The sequence below is a fragment of the Triticum urartu genome, chromosome 6A (assembly GCF_056163025.1).
Source record: "Triticum urartu cultivar PI428250 chromosome 6A, HENAU_Tu73, whole genome shotgun sequence".
Taxonomy (NCBI): domain Eukaryota; kingdom Viridiplantae; phylum Streptophyta; class Magnoliopsida; order Poales; family Poaceae; genus Triticum; species Triticum urartu.
Window position 1 is genome coordinate 405,980,360 of NC_141878.1, and position 22,148 is coordinate 406,002,507.

General features: G+C 42.3%; 2 protein-coding genes and 1 pseudogene across 5 annotated transcripts; 2 read left to right on the plus strand and 1 right to left on the minus strand.

Annotated features, from left to right (window-relative positions):
- The first annotated feature begins 856 nt into the window (after window positions 1-856).
- Window positions 857-7,169, plus strand: LOC125513609 (uncharacterized). 3 transcript variants are annotated; one of them, XM_087528136.1, is made up of 5 exons: window positions 857-957; window positions 1,053-1,276; window positions 1,382-1,504; window positions 1,590-1,674; window positions 6,516-7,169. In XM_087528136.1, the coding sequence occupies exons 1-5, from the start codon at window positions 864-866 to the stop codon at window positions 6,683-6,685; spliced, it is 696 nt and encodes a 231-aa protein (XP_087384262.1). In that variant the 5' UTR covers window positions 857-863; the 3' UTR covers window positions 6,686-7,169. The 3 variants fall into 3 exon arrangements, with proteins under 3 accessions (XP_087384262.1, XP_048534725.1, XP_048534724.1); XM_048678768.2 differs by having other exon boundaries at window positions 871-1,052; window positions 1,135-1,276; XM_048678767.2 differs by having other exon boundaries at window positions 873-1,052; window positions 1,132-1,276.
- Window positions 3,230-4,004, minus strand: LOC147965423 (uncharacterized; annotated as a pseudogene).
- Window positions 7,170-16,031: 8,862 nt separating the features above from the next.
- On the plus strand, window positions 16,032-22,080 carry LOC125513608 (UDP-N-acetylglucosamine transporter UGNT1). Of its 2 annotated transcripts, none has more exons than XM_048678765.2 (10): window positions 16,032-16,518; window positions 18,873-18,949; window positions 19,419-19,577; window positions 19,690-19,823; window positions 20,219-20,349; window positions 20,433-20,477; window positions 20,563-20,660; window positions 21,455-21,562; window positions 21,643-21,699; window positions 21,784-22,080. In XM_048678765.2, the coding sequence occupies exons 1-10, from the start codon at window positions 16,380-16,382 to the stop codon at window positions 21,856-21,858; spliced, it is 1,023 nt and encodes a 340-aa protein (XP_048534722.2). In that variant the 5' UTR covers window positions 16,032-16,379; the 3' UTR covers window positions 21,859-22,080. The 2 variants fall into 2 exon arrangements, with proteins under 2 accessions (XP_048534722.2, XP_087384263.1); XM_087528137.1 differs by lacking the exon at window positions 16,032-16,518 and adding an exon at window positions 16,968-17,016.
- Window positions 22,081-22,148: the final 68 nt, after the last annotated feature.

Here is a 22,148-nt window from a genome sequence, read left to right on the forward strand (position 1 = left end):
AACATACTAGTGACACAATGACCAAAGAGGTTTTCATTTAGTTATATTCTGTAGAATCGAAGTGGAAGGGCTTGTGGAGGAGAAGATGTGATGACAATGATGCAACAAAAGCCTTAGGGTATCTCTAACACCGACCTTCAAACCGCCAGCAACCCTCCGGATGTGTTCTTCCATCGGACGCGGTCCTGTATCGGTCCGCAGGCCAGTCTAGACACGCCTTTCCCCACAAACGGAGACAAAGTGGGAGGGGGGCCTTTGCGAGCGTACGGACCGCTACCATGCCCTGCTCTTGACTACCCTGACTCACCCAAACCCTCTTCACTTGCCCGTGTGCGTTCCCGACGGACGCCAAATGTCCTGCATTCATGCCACTGTAGAGCGGACGCTTCGCAATGACGCAGGCCCAAAGCGGATGCTGCATTTCACTGGCGCCGACATTGGAATGGCGCGCACGTCATTTCATGTCCATATGCCCCTTTTTCTTACTATTTTTAGTACAATGGGGTGCCTTATATCTAATATCTTTTATGGTGTTTTACTTAGACGGCGTACATAGTAAGAGTGAGACAACAAGATGATGACATAGAAGTTACATGTAGAGTCAAGAAGAACAATTAAGAGGATAAATGATGTATGGGAAGTAAGGGGCAATGATTGAGATGCTAAATGATGTATGAAAAGAGAATGTGATGGACGTCAAGTTCAATGAAGCCAAGTTCAATGAAAAGGAGCATGATGTTTGTTAGAATAGAGAGAAAAAATAATTGTTGGTCCGTGACAACACACGAACAGTCAATCAACTAATTAAAAATAGAGATTAGGAATAGAGATGTCATACTACGTATGTACTCCCTGTGTCAAAAATGCTATTATGGCACAGACGGAGTAGAAGAATTTATTCAATAATCCTACGAACCAAACAGAAGACATCTCGCCGTCGCCGAAGAGTGCCCCGCCGTGCGAATGCCATCTCCGCCGCCTTCACTCTCATCGCTATGCCGCTGCCTGTGCTTCCTCCTGACCATCCTCTTCCTGCTCTCCTCCGCGCGCAGGTGCGCTTCTTTCGTTGCCTCCATCCGCGGCTCTTCCTTGTACTGTGCGCCAACACCTCCCCCGTCTGTACCCCCGCAGCAGCCTGGAGGAGGCCAGGGCCCTTAGCGTCGGCGATGAGCTGGTGGGCGAGACCATCCCGCTTCGCTACGGCCGGAGGCTCTACAGGCTCGCCGAGCTACGGCCGCCCGCGTGGTACGAAATCAAGATCTCCTACCCGACCTCCGTACGATCCTGCCCTTCCCATCGACTGAAAAAGAAGAAGATAAGAAACCTTTTTCACCAGTCAATTGCAGCTTCTGGCTGCTGAAGGCTCTGCTTGTGTTTATAGATACCGTCCAGCTTCTCGATTCGCCTCGTGAACGGTCCTAATGCCGTTGAGGATTTGGGGAGTAAGAACAGGAGGTTGCTCAACACGGAGAAGATAATTTTCAAGGCTGAGAGGACCAGGCCGGTTGGTATTCAGCAACTCTTTAACCAGATCTGTTGTTAGGCTGCGATGATGATTTTACAATGTCTGTTTGTGACCGAGAATTTAGGTTTATGTTCTTGTCATGGTGGAGCCTGAGGGTGTGGTTGCAAAGCCAAATGTGCCAGAGCGAGAGCTTGCCCTGTTCAACATTGGTATGCTAGTGTTGTTTCATTACAGTTCATTTTCCCTAGTGATATTCAGAACTGAATAGTCATTGGTATGCTAATGGTAGTGTTTATATATGTTTCCTGTTTCCGCTGATATTCATTCATATCCAATTAGTCTAACTAGGACAGAAATTTTAGTAACTGTACTGACCATGCTGAGCAAACTTACCATTAGATTGGTCTGGTATGTAGTTTGGTCATTTTTGTGCAATCCCATAGAATGAATCTTAGTTTTCAGCAACATCATTTATTTGAAATCTTGGCTGACCCTACTCATTGCTCAATGTTTGTTACCCGGTTTAACTAGGAAGAAAAGGTCAATCCTAACAGGCTTAATAAGTGCTTGAAATTTGGATAACACCTTTCACACAACAAAATAATTTACCGATTTTGTACCTTTTCTTCTTCGAATAGGAGGTTGCACCCCTGGCCTCGGCATCGAGCAATGCACACTGTCTCTTTATTTATTGGTTGGGTTTAATACAAAATTATCTCATCATAAAGACTGAAGCAATACACCCATGCTACAACTCATGCATCAAAAGTCTACTGCTAAGCCGCCATCCATATTGGGGAAATAAACCCTGTGCTTAGCAAAACTCGTCCATATCCACTAACAATGAGCACACACTCCCACAAGAACTTGCGTCTTAAGCGGTCTATCAATACCCAAAAGTCAATTCCCGAACATATTAGAAATACTTCTATGCGGCACAAGGTTCAAAGCCACAAAAATCTCTCACCACACTAATTGAGCAAAGGGGCATGTGAAGAATAGATGTGGCATCAGTTCTTTTTTACAAAAGCAATATGCTTGCCTCCCTTCCAAGTGTGTTTCGCCAAATTATCATTTGTTATAATCACTCCGAGCAGAGAATTCTTGTGAAGGATAGCCTGACATACTAATGTATACTACTAGTTAACCTGTAATACTAATGTGTATGGGTGAAGGAGATGATCTGCAGCCTGAAAATTTAAATGATATAGACATAGGACTGAGATCCAGTGACTTCACTTGGTGAAGTCATGTTGCAACTTTAGGCTCTTCATCTCCATCCAAAACAGATCCAATGGTCCATATCACACAAAGGCAAAAAGTTCACTTGGCCAGTTTTGCAGCCCAACAGCGACAGAACACTGCTGGTAGGATTCAGTTAAAACAGATTACATGCCAACTATCTAATCTTCATTTCTGAATATATAAACTGCATGTCTATAGCTGTTTCAACATACAGGAAGCGAGGTTATCATTTGGCTGTACCTTCCACTTAGCTGAAATAAATAGATCATACATGCACATACATATTTTTACTGACAATACTCATGAAACAGATTATATAGTAGCATTTGACATTGAAAGGCTGCATCATAGAACATCCAAATGCTACAGCAAAAAATGCCAATGTCGAGTAATCATTCAAGTACACAAAAGCAGGCCATTTCACTTGTACACTTAGGCCAAAAGAGACTATGGTTAAACCCCAAAATATTGTAGTTAGTCCTGTCCAAAATACTACCTAACCACTTTGAAGATACTAGATCAGATCATCATAAAGATATGATCGTCAACTCGTGAAGTTGTCAAGAGCTCGGTAAAGCTGCCGATTGCATCATATTCTTGACGCTTCTCACTTTCTCCCATGGGACTCCCTCCTTTGTTTGTGCCATCGTTCTCCACTTGCACTTGAGGTTGCTGGCTATCTTTTTTCTTTTGTTGTTGCTGCTGCCAATGTAAATGAGAAATCATTTTGTTAGTTTAGCAATGAATAACAACTCATTATAGATACATACTGCAGCTTACCTTTGCTCCTTTTTTTGTTGTTGCCGCTGATTTAGTTGGCTTTCGCCCCTTGGGTAACTTCTCAAACCAAGTTAGCTTCCTTCTTAAATTTTTAGATGGAACCTCCTTTTTCTTCAGTCGTGCTGAACTAAGCAACTCATTGGCTTGCTGCACATTTGGATCAACATTTTCTTGGTCATTGGAACATGCATTTGTAGCACTCGTAGCTGATGCATTGAGTTTATCCTCTAGTTGTGGCCAAACACAATGCATTCGCTAGCAGCAAACGACATTCGGGAGAGTTGGCTATTTTATATGCCATATCATGAAATTTATGAGACATGTCTTTGTACCAAAGTTGAGCTTCCAATTTTGGATTTTCTACCACTTTCCTTCCTTGCCTATCATGTATACTTCCATTTCGTGCTTCTCTAGTCCATCTCTTTAGGACATAGTGTGGTGGCAATGTCTTTACATTCATCAAATCAAGAACTTTCAAACTATGTCCACACAATATTCCCGCTCTATGGAACATTTGACAACTACATGAAACTCTTTGGTTCAAAGGATCACCAACCACTATGCGCTCCTCCTCCTCCTCATAAGTCAAATCACCATGCAACCTCTCAATAGTAACAGCGAATTTGTTATTTTCATCCAACACTCTAGTGCAAGCAGCCATGGATCTTTCATATTCACTTTGGAAAGCTTCAAGAATAGTCGGAGTGTACACTTTGCTTGCTTGCACCAACATCCGTGTGCTCATTTTTATTCTTGGCAACTTTTTTCTTGCCTCATATTCCGATTCCAATTCCTTTCTTCTTTTTACTTCAACTGTTCTCTCAAAATGCATCAAGAATCAAACAATATGGAAATCAGATTTCAAATGGTTCTTCAATGCCGCTTGGTTCGCAAATGATTTTTTTGGTCACGGCAAGTATATCCAAGGTTAATCGGTCCACCAACTTGACGAGAAGCAAACTCATGTGCAGCTTGTGGCATAATGCCGGAATCATCAGCGGTTTCAATTTCAAAAGCTTGTCTTTCTGAAATCTTTCTTTGGGATATCATCAAGTGGCGAGTTTGTGGCAATTGCAGCAAGTGGTTGTGTTCAAGCACAACCTCGGTTACTTCATAATTTCCGGCCTCTCAATCCAATTGAAAACACATATGAGCTTGGCAGTCAGTTCTTGTTTCAGCTCTAAAACGCTTTGGTGCACGATCAGTTTACCCTTTTCTTTGACGACCCTCGTTGGAACAAACAAATCTGCATGAACCAACCTTACCATCAAGTCTACTTTTATTTGTGTATGTCTCTCACATCAAAGCCGGTGTGACCCCCATATGCATCCCAAAATGCCCAAGCCTCATCTACACTTCTGAACCTCATACCAACTTGAGGTATTCCCTTACCAATTTCTGTCATCCCACAACACTGAAAATTGTGAGGCACAACAGAATTCTCGATTTTCAGAGCAGAGCACTCGTGCTGATTTCAGTTACTCACACCTGAAAAAAGTTCAGTTAGTGACAATATTAGTATGCTAGAGTTCAGTTAGTATGCTGGAGATGTAGTTTTACTTACATATCACTAAAATAAATCAGTTTCAGTTTAGTAAAGTTAATTAAAATATGACTAACAGTAATCAGTTTTACTTAGATATGACTACATGTACTGAATCTGTACATGAGCCTGATCAGTAATCAGTTTGCTTATGTACTGAACCTGATTGGTACTAGTATATGGACCTGTACATGTACTGAACTTGTACGCCCGGCCAATTGGCCATGCCAAACCTCATGAGCTACATACATGTACTGAACTGGCCAGCAGGGACATGTAAAATTACCTCGCGGGCGTGACGCTGATGGACTTCTCCTTCAATGGCGGCAGCGATGGACTTCCCCTTGGCGGAACGATCTTGTAGTGGCGGCGTGTCCCTACTCCTCTCCTCCGGCGGCGGCCGCCCCTGCTCTCCTCCAGCGACGGTGCGACCTCAACTGGATGCGGAATGGCAGAGGTCCCGCCCGACGGCAGCGGCGGCGGCGGCACGCGTGGCCCTCGTACTCCTCCGGCGGCAGCCCGCCCCTCCCTCTCCTCCAGCGACGGTGCGGCCGCGTGGCTCCTTTTCCTCTTTGATGCGGCGGCCGGCGCGGCCGCGCGGCTCCTGTTCCTCTCCGATGCGGTGGCCGGCGCGGATCCCTTGCTCTCTCTCCGTGATGCTGCAGTGTGGTGCGGTTCCCCTTCCTCTCCGATGCGGCGGAGCAGCGCCGTCTCCCTGTACGACACGCCGGCGCGGCGCGGGAGAGCGAAGCAGATTCCGGCGAAGTGTTTTCTTCAGTCCGCCCTCGTCCAAAACTGCGAAGTGCTGAGGGCTTTTGCCTTTGTGTGATATGGACCGTTGGATCTGTTTTGGATGGAAATGAAGAGCCTAAAGTTGCAACGTGGTGAAGTCACTGGATCTCAGTCAAGCCACCAAAAGTAACCAAATGATATAGACATTCATAGGTCACTGGCTTTAATGGATAAAAATTCGAGAGTGGTCTTGAGAAGTTGGCCCTGGTAGAGATCTTGGGTTTATACATTATGAATTCCGACAGAAGCAATTCTCAGTTGGAAATATCTAAAATTGGCTCTTGAACATTGGTTCTATACACATAAGCAACAATAACTATAAGTAGTAAGTTTCCGTATTCACAAAGCAGAAATGTGCAGCTTATTTACTCTGAGACCATCTGATGACATCGATAAGTAAGCCCAAACCTCTCTGGTAAACTGTGGCTTGCGCATATTCAGTGGTTTCTATTATAAATCATTCACCGTCCTCATCTCACAAAAGGAATTTAGAAAATTGCATAGCATGAGCTTCACTGAAAATAGTTCCAGTCATTCTCTTTGAATTTGTCAAATTATTTAGATCTGGTTATGCATTTCTTTGCTCTTGGCCATCATTGCCTGGCCCTTGTATAGATTAGATTGATAGTTTGATGCAAGCACCTAAACAGCATGTCTAATACAATGTGTGTGATTTCCATTGTTGTGCAGTTTGCGACGAACTTTTGCTCGGGATCCCACATTTTGCCTGGTGGGTGGGAGCTGCAGCATTAATTTGCATTGTGTTGGCATCAATAGCACCATATTTCCTCCCGCTGCACAAGCTACTTAACTATGAAGCTGCAGAATTGAGCAGCGTTGATGCAGCTAAGCTTTCCTGATAAGGCCGAAATGTGAACTATGAATGTTCAGTTTTGTATAGCAGGCTAGTAATATACATCGGTACATGTACAGATTTGGAGTTTTTAAGCTTGAGCTCAAATGCTCCCGTGTGAACAGTAAATTTGAAAAAATAGAAAAAAATTCAAAAAATTCTGAATATTTTTTGTGGCAAACTTTAAAGAATGTTTGGAGTGCATGCGAAAATTCATCACAAAATCACATCGGTGCAAGGCGTGGTAGAAAACAAAATCGATACTATGAAAATGTTACTTTCAAACGCATTTTGAGCGCTGATTTTTTTTTACCACGACTTGCTCCAATGTGATTTCATGATGAGAATTTGCATGCACTTCGAACATTTAAAGTTTGCCATAAAAGAAAATCAGATTTTTTTGCTTTTATTTTATTTTATATTATATTTTTCATGGCAGGAGCATTTGAGCTCGAGATAGAAGGATACTTTGGCCAACCTTCTTCTTTCTATATTTTTTGCATCCTATTAGTCGCAGCTGTACACAAATCTGATGGCGACTGCACCCTAGAGTTCAGCACTAGATAATTTTTGGCTATTTTAGATATCTATCACTCCATGTGGCAAACCTCCAAATTTCCCATGAATTTTAGATGTCATTTTCCATCTTCATTTTATTATCGTGACTCATAATCAAGATATCATCTTGATTGAAGATCTTTTATGCCCTAATGATCTGGAAACATGATTTGACGTTGACGCTACAAGTTTTGAGTACTCTCATCTTGTTACTGTCTTTTCAGCCATACCTTCCTGCACTTCACAGCCTCTTACTCTACCATGCCATTAAACACATTTTCAGGGTTAAACTTTGCCATACAAGTGTGACTACTGTCTATGGCTATTGTTTGTGTCATTGCCACAATTATGGCATGCCACACTTTCTTAGGTCGCTTCACATGCCGTAGACTCAAATCTTGCCACGGTTACAGCCACCAATTTCACCGAGCTATTTGTGGCTTTTGACAACTTAGTAGACAAGGTGTGGCAAGGTTCTGCTAATTTTGTTTACCCCAAAACAGTAAAGAGTTTGCTACTGCAATTTTGTATCAAGTAAAAAAAAAGTTTCATGCACATCTGGAAAAAGCTAAGAAGCTACAAGGAAATACTTGTGGTAAAAAGGGAGCATTATGGAGTGCTGAAGCCATTCGGAAAGAGGTAATTTGCGCAGAGGACCATGGTAATATCTACTTCTACCCTGTGCTTCCAACACCATCCAAAGAAGGTTTTTCATTCTGAAAAATGAGACCGTTTCTAGTTTTCCAGATCCTCCAGATTGCAAGAATGATGATTTCCATTGGAAAAGGGGGCTTGAGGAAGTTGAGATTGTAAATTTCATCAATATGAGAGATGCCTCTGTTTATTAAGGGTCAGAAAATATTCCACATTGTTCTGCAGAAGGGCAGTCCGAGAGATGGAGAATGGGGTTGTCCCAAAGGAGATGCAGAAGGTGCATGTTTTTTTCCCTTTGCAGAGGACTACTCGTATTGATTTTATCATGTAGAACTAGCCAAAACTAAACTTTCTGCTTCAGTTTTTTAGCCGATTTGTGCTTAGCAAAGTACTATAAAGAAACAAAGTATCAAAAACTAGAGTAACTAGCAAATATGCCCGTGTGTTGCAACGGGAGAAAATTATTAGATGATGCAGAAAAAAAGTCTGGATCAAATGCCAGAATGAGATAAGGACTTTTAAAATGTCATTTCACAAACTATGTTTAAGTCATGTCATGACGAGATACGAGACTTTTAAAAAGTCACTTCAGAAACTAAAAATGCGATGGTCTTATCACGACTTGATTTCCTAACGCGACATAACGAAATATTTTTTTGGCTGAGCAAACTGCATTGATGGACCCTGTCTGAACTAGACTGATGAATGATGTGTCTCGCCTTGACCTAGCGTAGCCATGTTTATTATAATCAGTATTGTGGTACCAGAATAAACGTAGCTATGTATGCAGGCAAAATAGAAATTTAGTCATTTTATATAGCTTACAAAAATTAACCCATAGGAAGTTGTGTCAATTTTTTGTGGGCTCAAAGTTGTACAAGACACGGAAACCTTTTTTACCCGATTCGAGGGACTAAATAAAATCATAAGATGACCTCTTCAGATCCCCTAATGAAACCTCTACGTAAGCGACGGTCCGTTTTGTTCATTATTTATGGATCTGTTTTAATTTTTGTGAACATATTCTAAAATTTCCTGGACATTTTTTAATATTCCCAAAAGTGTTTTGAATACTGTATCTTTTTTAAAAATCATGAACATTCTCTATTTCATGAACATTTATTTGAAATTGTGAAAAAAATTATAATGTGCGAACATTTTTTTGAAATAATGATCATTTTATAATTTTCCGAATGTTTTTTGAATTCACAAACAGTTTATGATTTCTCAATATTTTTTAAAACTCACTTTGAAATTTGGTTCGAGATCCCAAATTAATTTAAAGTAGGAAGAACTAAAACAGAAATGAGAAAGTAAAAGGCAAATAAATAAATAAATAGAAACAGGGGGTGCTACGGCCTGCAAATGGGCCGACCCGTAACCGCGTGTAGGAGATGGAGAGAAAAAAGGAGATAAAAAAGGGGGTAAAAACCAGGTATGGAACCTTTGGTCGCCCTCGAGGGCGGAGGTCCTAGGCATTGCGCTGCTCAGGTGCTCATGTTATGTAAGTGTATTAGTATATGAGAACAATGAATCCGGGTGCGACTTTGAAATAAAAACGAATCGTTTTTCTTCACTTATAGATGGCATAGTGAGTAATTTATGACTACTTTGAGGGCAACTTTTGTGACGTACCGTTAAAAGCAATAGTTCATTTATTATTAAGTAGAGATTTAACCTGTAGGTACAAAATACCATGATTTTAATATAACAACGTTTTTTCAGAGTACTCACAATACAGAGGGCCTGTTTGGCTACACCACAAAACACAATGAAGTCTCCTTCACCGGAGGCACATGCAGATAGCAATGAGTTCGGCAACAAGAACGAACAGCAGTAGACGAAAAATAGTGGATGGAAGTACCACCGTGGTGGAGTACTAGAATATATGGATTGATTAGACTAATGGTGATTAGCAGCAGCAACCACGGCGGAGTAATTAGCTCATGGATAATGAGAACTAGTAGGAGTAGGAGGAAATAAGGATCCGTCCTTTGAAGATAGCAAGAACCGAGTTGTTGAGCACAACGGGAAAGAAGATAATGACGCCGGTCCCGTCTCTTCGGTTGCTCAGTTTTTTAAAAAAAGGTCCGAGGTTCTTTTTTCTGTGCAGAGAAAAAACTATAGTTTGGTTTGTAGTAATTAAACCACAGTTTTTAGAGGCAATAAAACAGCTCATTGTAAATAAAATTATGATAATCTTAAAAACCATAGTATTATCAAAAAACTTAAAAAATACTCTGCTATCAAACAGGGCCTTAGTTGACAGCAGTTTTGCTATAACCAAAACTAAACAACCTCTATCTCCCAAAAGAGGGCATATAACTTTCTCTCACTTTTCTCCTAAACCAAGGCCTATTGTAACCGGAGATAAGATGAGTGAGTAGACATTAGCATGATTGGTGATTTTTGGTTTGTCTTGGTAGGGTGAAGCACCATGCACATCCCTTATTTAGAATCGGAGAAAATAATTACTCATATAAAGGATGTTGGAGTACCTGCCTACTGAGAGTGCCCTCGGTAGGATGGCGAACGTGGCCAAAAGTGCCAGAAGAGAGTTCACACAAAGGGGCTCCTCAGGTTCGGGCCCTCTAGGAATAACAAGTGGTAAGAGTCTAAACTTGGGGATGCTTGAGACACCCCAAGGTAGTATTCTAGGACTCTCAAGCGACTAAGCTTGATGCCCTGAAACACATCCCCTCTTTCTTCAACTAACTATCGGTAATTTTACTTAGAGCTATATTTTTATTCGTCACATATCATGAGTTTTCCTTGGAGCATCGTGTATTATGTGAGTCTTTGCTTTGTTTGCTTTTTAGTTTATCACAATCATCTCTATTGAACACACATATTTGAGAGAGCCACACGCTTATCATGATTTGTTAGAGAGTATGTGCTTCACTTAAATCTTTTGAGTTAGGTAGTTGCTCTAGTGCTTCACTTATATCTTTTTTAGCACGGCGGTGGTTATATTTTAAAGAAATACATACACTCTCATGCTTCACTTATATCATTTTGAGAGTTGATAAGATTATATTTTGAAGAATATACACGGGAATTTCATCTAGTCACTTTCACCATGTTGGTTTGATTTGTGTTCACTACTTTGATAATTTGATATGTGGGTGGACCGGTGCTTAGGTGTTGTTCTTACTTGAACAAACCTACTACTTATGATTAACCCCCTCGCAAGTATCTGCAACTACGAGAAAAGTATTAAGAATAAATTCTAACCATAGCATTAAACTTTTGGATCCAATCGATCCCTTACGGAATAGCGCATAAATTAGGGTTTAAGCTTCTGTCACTCTCGCAACCCATCATCTAATAACTACTCCACAATGCATTCCCTTAGGCCCAAATATGGTGAAGTGTCATGTAGTCGACGTTCACATGACACCACTAAGGGAATCACAACATACATATTATCAAAATATCAAACACATATTAAGTTCACACGATTACTTGCAACATGATTTCTCCCGTGACCTCAAGAATAAAAGTACTACTCACAAGTGATAAACATGTTCATGATCAGAGGGGTATTAAATAGCATAATGGATCTGAATATACAATCTTCCACCAAATAAATCATATAGTAATCAACTACAAGATGTAATCAACACTACTAGTCACCCACAAGTACCAATCTGAGATTCCGGTACAAAGATTGAACACAAGATATGAACTAGGGTTTGAGAGGAGATGGTGTTGTTGAAGATGTTGATGGAGATTGCCCTTCCAAGATGGGAGAGTTGTTGGTGATGATGATGATGATGATGATGATTTCCCCCTCCAGGAGGGAAGTTCCCTCGGAGGGCAAAAGTGCTCCTGCCCAAGTTCCGCCTCGAGACGGCGGCGCTTCGTCCCGAAAGTCCCTCTCCTTATTCTTTCTAGGTCAAAATGATTTATATACCAGAAGATGGGCACCAGAGGTGGGCTGGGCTGAGCGCAACTCACCAGGGCGCGCTTGGGGGCCTGGCGCGCCCTGGTGTCTTGTGCTCACCAGGTGGCCCCCCTCCAGTAGTTATTTGCTCCAGTATTTCTTATATATTCTACAAAAATTCCTCGTGAATTTTAGCTCATTTGGAGTTGTGCAGAATAGGTAGCTTGACGTAGCTTTTTCAGGTCCAAATTTCCAGCTGCCGGAATTCTCCCTCTTTGTGTGAACTTTGCATATTATGAGAGAAGGCATTAGAATTACTCCAAAAAGCATTATCATGCATAAAAACATTATAAATAACAACAGGTAAACATGATGCAAAATGGACGTATCAGGCTACTGCCCCGAGGAGTGGTTCTTCCACATGGCAAAGTATAAATCTGCTCAAAGATTGAATATCTTTCCCACATCTTATTCATCCTAACAACTACCGATTTGATTTCTCTACTTAATTATTCTAATCTAGAAGTAGGTAAAGGAAGGTGTATCACAAGCCTAATTTTCTTTTTCTTCACTTCCAAAACGACTTCTAGCATCATCAGAGGGATCAGAACCACATTCGTATGCTGACAATTTTTCTGGATAGGCCTTCATGTCAAGCAAAGGAAATAATTTCCATATGTGGTGGTGAAGCACCTGTTTATGCACCTGGGTCATTGTTCACAAACTAAGATGACTTAGCCGCCTTTCTTTGGGCATGTTTGGGCATGCTCTGATGGAAGAAGAATTCATCTGAAGAATAGGGTATGAGGCAAATATTGAGGGGCAGTCCGGTAATTGGATTCCAAGATAGGGATCAAGAAGACCGATGGGAGCCAGGGAAAACCTGAATGTCAACACCATCAGCGATTTGTGAGGACTAGGATATGCCAAAACCTCAATGGGTCTTCTACAATAGTGATGTCTTAGATATAAAGCAAGTGGTGTTTGGCAGTTCAAACAGAGAGGATTATGTGGTGTGAAATTACACAAAGAGTGGAACTTATACAGTTGGATTGGCCTATCATTTGAAAATGGAGCTGAACAGTCACAAGGCGGGAATACCAGAGATCTTATCTTATGTGGCTTCACATCGAGGATGGCAAGAGTTGTGGGCCCTTGATGTTCCAAACAAAGAAATGATATGTGTTTGGCGCATAGTGCAAAATGACTTGGCTCTGGAAGCGGAATTGCACTGTCGTCACATCAACCACAAAGTGTTTTGCGTTGTTTGTGGACGAGAGGAAGGGGCTCACGGGCTAGTTGACTGGGTATCCTACACCAATCGAGAGATGACGCCTTCCAATGGTGTGTTGGCTGAAGCCAAATGCAGACGGGCTGCTATAAAGCTAGATGGCTATGGTGGCGGTGGAGCGGCCGTGCGTGACCATTATGGCAAGTTCTTGGCTAGAACATGTCATCCCCCACCCTCACCCCATCTGCTACGAAAACCGAGCTAAACGAGTTGCTTGCTTGCCGGCGAGTAGTACAACTCGCCATGGACGTGGTGGCTCATCGACTCTTGCTTGAGACACACAACCAAGACGTGGGCACAACCCTGATGTCACAGGAGCTGGACCGGTCGAGGTATGGCCCTATCATAGAAGAGATCAAGGAACTGCTAACCTATCATGAGTGAGCATAAAATCAAATGGGTTAGACGCTGTGCCAACAGAGCAACACACATATTAGTCAGGGAAGGTTGTCTTCATAAACTTTGTACCGACATTGTTGCACATTCCTTCGGGTTGTATTGGTGATGTGATTTTCTCGAGTGTACCGCGAGAACTCTTGAACAACCACCACCACTACCATCACCAAAAAGTTTTTTGAAGCTAAAAAAGAATACCACAACCATTAGAAATTGCTTATTTTGAAAAATGCTTTAAGATAAAAGTGACTAGCATCACTTATACATGCTTTTTTTAGGGGATCATTTATACTCCCTCCGTTCCGAATTACTCGCCACAGAAATGGATGTATCTAGATGTATTTTAGTTCTAGATACATCCATTTCTACGACGAGTAATTTAGAACGAAGGGAGTACATGCTTAAAACACGAGGATGTACGAGGACGTATATCGGGCCTATCCATGTAACACTTAAAATTTTCCGTAAGAAAAAAAGGGCAACACTTAAATGCTTAAATACACGCCAAAATTATACACCTTGGCGTTTAAGATTTTCCTTGGAATGCGTGAATAAGGAAAGAAGCAAATACACACCAAAATCAGAATCAGATCCTCAAGTTTTTAATTGACACCAAACATAGAACTACTACCCCGGTCGGGTTGTAGACCAGAGATTCGGTTCCTCGGACCAGACCTACGCAGCGCACTACCAGGAGCAATTCTTCCATTTTAGTAACACAAATCTTTTGTTCCCCCACCTTTAACGCACGCAGCCCATTGAATCGTGACACATAACGCCACCATATCCGGCCCGCGGAGATTTGTTTCTTTAATCGACGGACCGATCGCCGGACGCGCTAGTGGCATGTGCCTGGTGATATCCCAGCACTTGAGATAAGTGTCCACCGAGCCATGTTGCCCCCCCCCCCCCCAAGCAAGTGGTGTTTGGCAGTTCAAACAGAGAGGATTATGTGGTGTGAAATTACACAAAGAGTGGAAGTACAATTGGATTGGCCTATCATTTGAAAATGGAGCTGAACAATCACAAGGCGGGAATACCAGAGATCTTATCTTATCTGGCTTCACATCGAGGATGGCAAGAGTTGTGGGCCCTTGATGTTCCAAACAAAGAAATGATATGTGTTTGGCGCATAGTGCAAAATGACTTGGCTCTGGAAGCGGAATTGCACTGTCGTCACATCAACCACAAAGTGTTTTGCGTTGTTTGTGGACGAGAGGAAGGGGCTCACGGGCTAGTTGACTGGGTATCCTACACCAATCGAGAGATGACGCCTTCCAATGGTGTGTTGGCTGAAGCCAAATGCAGACGGGCTGCTATAAAGCTAGATGGCTATGGTGGCGGTGGAGCGGTCGTGCGTGACCATTATGGCAAGTTCTTGGCTAGAACATGTCATCCCCCACCCTCACCCCATCTGCTACGAAAACCGAGCTAAACGAGTTGCTTGCTTGCCGGCGAGTAGTACAACTCGCCATGGACGTGGTAGCTCATCGACTCTTGCTTGAGACACACAACCAAGACGTGGGCACAACCCTGATGTCACAGGAGCTGGACCGGTCGAGGTATGGCCCTATCATAGAAGAGATCAAGGAACTGCTAACCTATCATGAGTGAGCATAAAATCAAATGGGTTAGACGCTGTGCTAACAGAGCAACACACATATTAGTCAGGGAAGGTTGTCTTCATAAACTTTGTACCGACATTGTTGCACATTCCTTCGGGTTGTATTGGTGATGTGATTTTCTCGAGTGTACCGCGAGAACTCTTGAACAACCACCACCACTACCATCACCAAAAAGTTTTTTGAAGCTAAAAAAGAATACCACAACCATTAGAAATTGCTTATTTTGAAAAATGCTTTAAGATAAAAGTGACTAGCATCACTTATACATGCTTTTTTTAGGGGATCATTTATACTCCCTCCGTTCCGAATTACTCGTCACAGAAATGGATGTATCTAGATGTATTTTAGTTCTAGATACATCCATTTCTACGACGAGTAATTTAGAACGAAGGGAGTACATGCTTAAAACACGAGGATGTACGAGGACGTATATCGGGCCTATCCATGTAACACTTAAAATTTTCCGTAAGAAAAAAAGGGCAACACTTAAATGCTTAAATACACGCCAAAATTATACACCTTGGCGTTTAAGATTTTCCTTGGAATGCATGAATAAGGAAAGAAGCAAATATACACCAAAATCAGAATCAGATCCTCAAGTTTTTAATTGACACCAAACATAGAACTACTACCCCGGTCGGGTTGTAGACCAGAGATTCGGTTCCTCGGACCAGACCTACGCAGCGCACTACCAGGAGCAATTCTTCCATTTTAGTAACACAAATCTTTTGTTCCCCCACCTTTAACGCACGCAGCCCATCGAATCGTGACACATAACGCCACCATATCCGGCCCGCGGAGATTTGTTTCTTTAATCGACGGACCGATCGCCGGGCGCGCTAGTGGCATGTGCCTGGTGACATCCCAGCACTTGAGATAAGTGTCCACCGAGCCATGTTGCCCTCCCCCCCCCCCCCCCCCCCCCACCACCATGTTGGAGCTGCGCTGTGCCGGGTGCGCTCGATCTCATCCCAGACGTGACCAACAACGACGCGCCACAAGGCAAAGCAGCGAGTAATCACCAGCGGGCATCCCGGCTTATAAAAGGGCGGCCGCCGCGCTGGCCAACGCCGCTGACAGGCAGTCGCAGGCGCGGCCGGTCGGGCAGAAGTTTCCCCCTTCCTAGGCGCGGCCGAGTCGCCGAGGCCACGTCCGATCGGGCCAAAAGCAGAGACGAGTCCTGCTCGCTCCCAAACGGCCGTTTTCCCCTTCCGCGCATCGCCACAAATATCCTTCCTCCTCCCGCTGCTCCTCGGCGTGGTCGCTCGCGGGCGGAGATCCGGGAGGGGAGATGGCCAAGAACGCAGGAGGGGTGCTGCTGCCGGTGTCCGCCGAGCCGGGGAAGGGCGACGGCGAGGCCGCGCTCTTCAAGGGCTCCGCCATGACCCGCCGCGGCGCCGTCGCCGCGCTCTCCTACATGTCCTGCTCCGGTACGCGCCTCGATCCGCGCCCTCTCTTTCTCTGCGCGTCTGTGGTGTGGCGTCGAATTGGCGCCTTGTCTGTGTGATTCCGTTCACGGCGGCGGACGGGTGGCTCGTTTTGCGTGAGGTCGGGAACAGGCAGCGTGCGGTCGGCCCTTGTGATTTGCTGCTAATCGTCGCCAACTCGTTGCTTCCGTTGGCCGTTATTCAGCTACTTGGGGTTGGAGTTAGTGCTGGCTGGTTGACTCGTGTCTAGCTAACTCAGCCGTGCGTTTGTATGAAACCATTTTAGTACTGCTACTTCGGTTGCCACAGGGATATGGGCAAAGTACATACTGCTCAGTAGGTATTCACCAGCAAGAGCTACTTAGACTTGGAGATGGTCTAGCATTAGTAAAAACTGGTTGTTTTTACTATGTCTAGAACTAGAAGGACTAACTGTCTCAAACACTGCTGCACAATTATGCTGTAAGATGATCGCAGCGCTCTGTTACATGTCCTGCTCCGGTACGTGCCTCGATCTGCGCCTCTCTTTCTCTATGCGGTTGTGCTGTGGTGCAGAATTGGCGCGTTATCTGTGTGAGTTCGGGAACGGGTAGCGTGCGGTCGGGCCTGGTGATTGTTGCTAATCGTCGCTAACTTGTTATTTCCGTTGGCTGTTACATCCTTTATTCAGCTACTTGGGGGTTGGAGTTAGTGCTGGTTGGTTGACTTGTGTCTAGCACGAAACCATTTTGGTACCGCTAGTTCAGTTGCCACAGGTTATACACAAAGTACACACCGCTCAGTGGGTGTTACCGTAGGTATTCGTCAGTAAGAGCTGCTTAGACTTAGTAAAAACTGGTTATTACTGCCACATATGTATATTTGAGTCTAGAAGGGCTATCTATCTCTCAGAAACACAATTCAGTAAAGACAATCTCATTTGGCTTGTCGAGTTCCGCAGCTAGAGGCGCTCCATAGCCGTTAGGGGTAGGCACTAGCGTGGAATATCTCTTTGATAGATATCTAGTGTTGTATTCCTTATTGTGTAATTGGCTTGTTTGCCACTTCTATGAAATTGATATGCCATTCCATGGCGTATTCTTGAAAAAGACACATTTGGCTTGTAGTAAAGGTCACAGCGGCGGATATGTCAAATATAATCATGATCAACTTGGTGGTGTAATTTATACAACTAACTGTGCTGGTTCTTGTGGATCCGACAAAAGTATGTTGCTCGTTTTCTTGTCATGGCTTTGCGAATCTCTTAGGAGGCGGTGGCGCTGCTGCTCTCTTCAAGGGTCCACAATGATGACATGCCGCAGCACCTCCATCACGCTCTCCTACATGGTCATCATTGATACGTCAACCCACTTCTTTTTTCTTGTTTGGTTTTAGATGCAGTTCTATGTGGCATGAATTGCATGCTTTGGTCATCATGGGGTAGCTCATTCAGTGCACTGTAAGAATTTGGAGATAGAATGTTGGTACTGGTACGGTCTTGTGATGTAGCACTAGTTGCAGTTTGTTTCTGTCAGGCATTACTTCTGTTACTGAGGTGCTTGGGGTTGGGATGGGAGCTGGTATGTTGACTTCTATCTAACTGCTCAGCAGAGCTTCAAGTAGGAATCATTTCGATAGTACCTACCAGGGATACAGGATTTCTGTTGTATTGAGGAAGAATTTTACCCTGCTTGAATGGAGACTTTGATGAAAACTAGTAAATGCATACGATTCACGTTCATATTTGGTAGAATATATTTTTTGTGGGATATTTTGTAGAATATTAATTGCACCGCTGATGTTAGGTAAGGTATTAATTGCATGATAATTATGTGATTAGTGCTGATATTGATATTCTGTATAATATTTATTGCACGCTAAACATGTTGAGCGCTCGCCATTGAAGCAATCTAGGTCGTTGGATTGACATGAATTGATGGCCGAGAATAGTTGGATCTGCCCTTTGGGTCCTTTTATATTTGTATATGTATATATATGTATAGATGAATTTTTAATACAACACACATACATCTTCTAACCTTGTATGTCTGAAATCTGTCCAAATTGCTGTAGTGTCATGGTAAGAGAAAGCAAATTCTGATGGGCCCACTTACAAAAAAAGGACAGAGAAAATAGAACTTTGAAAATCCCTTGCCATTTAGATAGAATAATAAAGTGGATAATAGAATCATTGCCAAATTATAATTGCGAATGAAAATTTCTTGATTTTTTCTGAAATTGTTCCTATTTATCTTTTATCTTCTGAGAAGCATTACGAACTGGTTTCCGCACAGCAACTTCCTGATGACATTTCTGTTTCTATTCTTTATGTTGTGGAAGTCTTGAATTCCCTTGCTAATACTTTTTACAATGTGCAGTTTTGCTGGTGATGTTTAACAAGGCGGCTCTATCTTCATATAAATTCCCTTGCGCGAACGTCATTACACTCCTTCAGGTGCTTCATTCTGTGTGGACATATTCTGGACAGTCTGTATTGTTAAATACCCTCTTCTCATTGTAGTCCATCCATATCCTTATTTTTCTGAATAACTGTAAATTCATCCGACAGAGTGTATAAATGTTTTGTGCCCACGTTCTGTCCGTTCAACAGTAAAAAAAACTGTACTAGACTATCTGTGACCTGCTTGTGGTCTTGGAAAGTAATGATAGATTTCCAAAAGCTACATACTCTACTTCTAATTCATCTAGTTGAAGAATGTTCACTTTCTTATTGGAGCTGTAGACAATGGGCCTGCTATGAATTGCAGCTTGTTAAATATTACAGTGATATAGTTGTCGGTGTATTGCGACTTACGTAATATGTACTAACTTTCTTTAGCTGTACAGCTCTGTTGGCTGAATCTGTTACTGTATGATATGTTTGGTCCTGTCTTTCCTTTCTGACACCTAATTAACATGTGCAGATGGTGTGCTCAACGTGCCTTCTCTATGTTCTGAGACGGTTAAAGATCATTTCTTTCACAAATAGTGAAACATCAGTACCCTCTGATTCACTATTCTTTGTGCCGTTCAGAATACTGCTGCGCACTTCACCGCTTTCGCTGTCTTATTTGCTCTACATGGTATGCTTATTCCCTCGCACACAATTACAGCCATGAGCTGCAAATATGGAAATTGTTGCTGTTTACTTTGAATTCTGAATGATGCTTACCTTCCATGATGGTTTGCTAAAAGCTAGCTTCAATGGAATCTGTGCGTGGAGTAAATGTTCCTATGTATACAACTCTAAGGCGCACAACAGTAGCATTTACAATGACAATGGAGTATTTCTTGGCAAAGCAGAAACACACCCCACCTATAATTGGCAGGTAAATGTTCAGGCATGTTACTTTACTTTGCATTTGTACTCTCAAAATTGAAGTACATGTGCTAGCTAGCTAATATGAGCCTCTATTTGTGCAACAAACTCCTGCCTTAGCCACAGTCAAACATATATATTAACTCATTAATTCTATTTTATTTTGACTGCCTGTCATATCTTTAGTTCATCAGTAGTGATCGAATCTGCTTGTTGCTCTTATCATTATCAAGCCTTGTAATAAGGTATCAGAATTCACATTCATGTAGTCAACTTAGTGGACAGTATGGTTGTAGCTTGCAACATGGTGATCCTTGTGTTTCATTATACTGCATTTTTCAGAACATAGTTGCTTTCTCAATCTGCCATACTCCTCTTTCTGGTTGCTAACCAACTGTTTATCAGTGTCGCTTTGATTGTATTCGGAGCATTTATTGCTGGGGCTCGAGACTTATCATTTGATGCTCGTGGGTATGCCATTGTCTTCGTCGCCAATATAACTACAGCTGTTTATCTTGCAACTATAAATCGTATTGGTAAGCACCTTCCTTTTTGCCACTTATTATATGTCAATCAAACTTGCAAAAATTTCTAATCAACACTTGTTTTGTTCTTTTAGGAAAATCTAGTGGGCTGAATAGCTTTGGCCTGATGTGGTGCAATGGTAGCATCTCAAAGACCTGTACCACTAAGATTCAACTTCATACTTCACACGTCCTAAATATATATTCTGCTTATCTGGATTTCAGGACTTGTTTGTGGACCTGCAGTACTGTTCTTGACATATATTCAGGGCGACCTCAAGAAAACTATTGAATTTCCCTATCTTTATTCCCCTGGTTTTCAGGTATATGCGACTTAAATTTTGAAATTAATGCTAATTTGATTATCCGAGGCATCTAAAGACTGCAGTACTTGGGGATGCGCATCACAATTTTTTACTAACAAAAACACAATCTTGTTGCCTGTTTATTGACTTCACTGGAGATGCTTGAATCTCTGTATATTTGTTCGCAACTAACCAGTTGGTGTTGAGGGTCGAGCTTTGACTGACACACTAGCTCGTGAGGCATTATTTTGTTCCTTCCCACCATTTCTGTGATCTTACCCAATAACGTACTGAGTTACTGACCCAATCCTAGAAAATAGTTCGGATCATACACACTGTTTCACTCGAGCCAGTGAAACCCTTGCACTATTATATTCACATATTACCATGTTTTAGTCCACTGTTCTTGATTTCTGGTTGATTATTATAGGTTCTTAAATCTTCTTGGTTGCTGATTAATCTTACTCCTGACTTATCTCTATAGTATGCCTAGTTCATTGCAGTTAATGTTTTGTGGATGCTTCTAATTACTCTTGAAAGCAAGGGGAAAAAAATCATACTCCCTCCGTTCACTTTTGTAAGTCGTTTTAGACAAGTCAAAATGGGCCGTTTTGCACATTGTCTGAAATGTCTTCAAGGTCTTATAAAAGTGAACAGGGGGAGTATTTATTTATGTTATAGTTGACATGAAGGTCTTGGGATTGCTTTATGTGTTTATATTGTATGTTAATTTTTTAAGCCTCATAATTTATTTTTCCTGGGATAGCTAGGGCCCATAGGTATCAATCGTTTTGACGTAATTCCATTTGTAGGTGGTGCTGCTATTTTCATGTATACTAGCATTTCTATTGAACTACACCATCTTCTGGAATACAATCCTGAATTCTGCACTTACACAGTCAATGTGTGGCAATTTGAAGGTATGGTCTCCATCCAATTCCTCCACGTGACTCAACATGCGTAGTATTTTGAAATCTTCTTCATGATGCTATTTCTGCAGGATTTCTTCACTGTTGGACTTGGCTGGGTACTCTTCGGCGGGCTTCCTTTTGATCTGGTGAGTTTAAGCTTGTTGCTCGGCCACAATTAGCTCTTCAATTTCCTTTCCTGAACACTGACTTAATTTTCTTTCTCATGGCAGCTTAATGTCATCGGCCAAGGGCTTGGCTTCGTTGGCTCAGGCATGTATGCCTACTGCAAGATCAAAGGAAAATAGATACTGATCTTTAAGGGACCAAAGGAAAGTAGATATTGATATGGGCAGTATGGCTTAACCAAAGTAGCGTTCATCATGCTGTTTGCTCCTGCATACGGGAGAGAAAATTTTGTAGGTTTTCCTGGGTGTACATTTATAAACTCCAATTCTCCTGGGTAGAACATGAATGAACTGCCATTGTTTGACCAAGGAAATATAGAATACAACAAGATTTCAGCATCTCTGTACCATCGTTTTGTCTGTTCACATCTCCGTATTTGTCTGAAATAGATTACAACAAGATTTCAGCC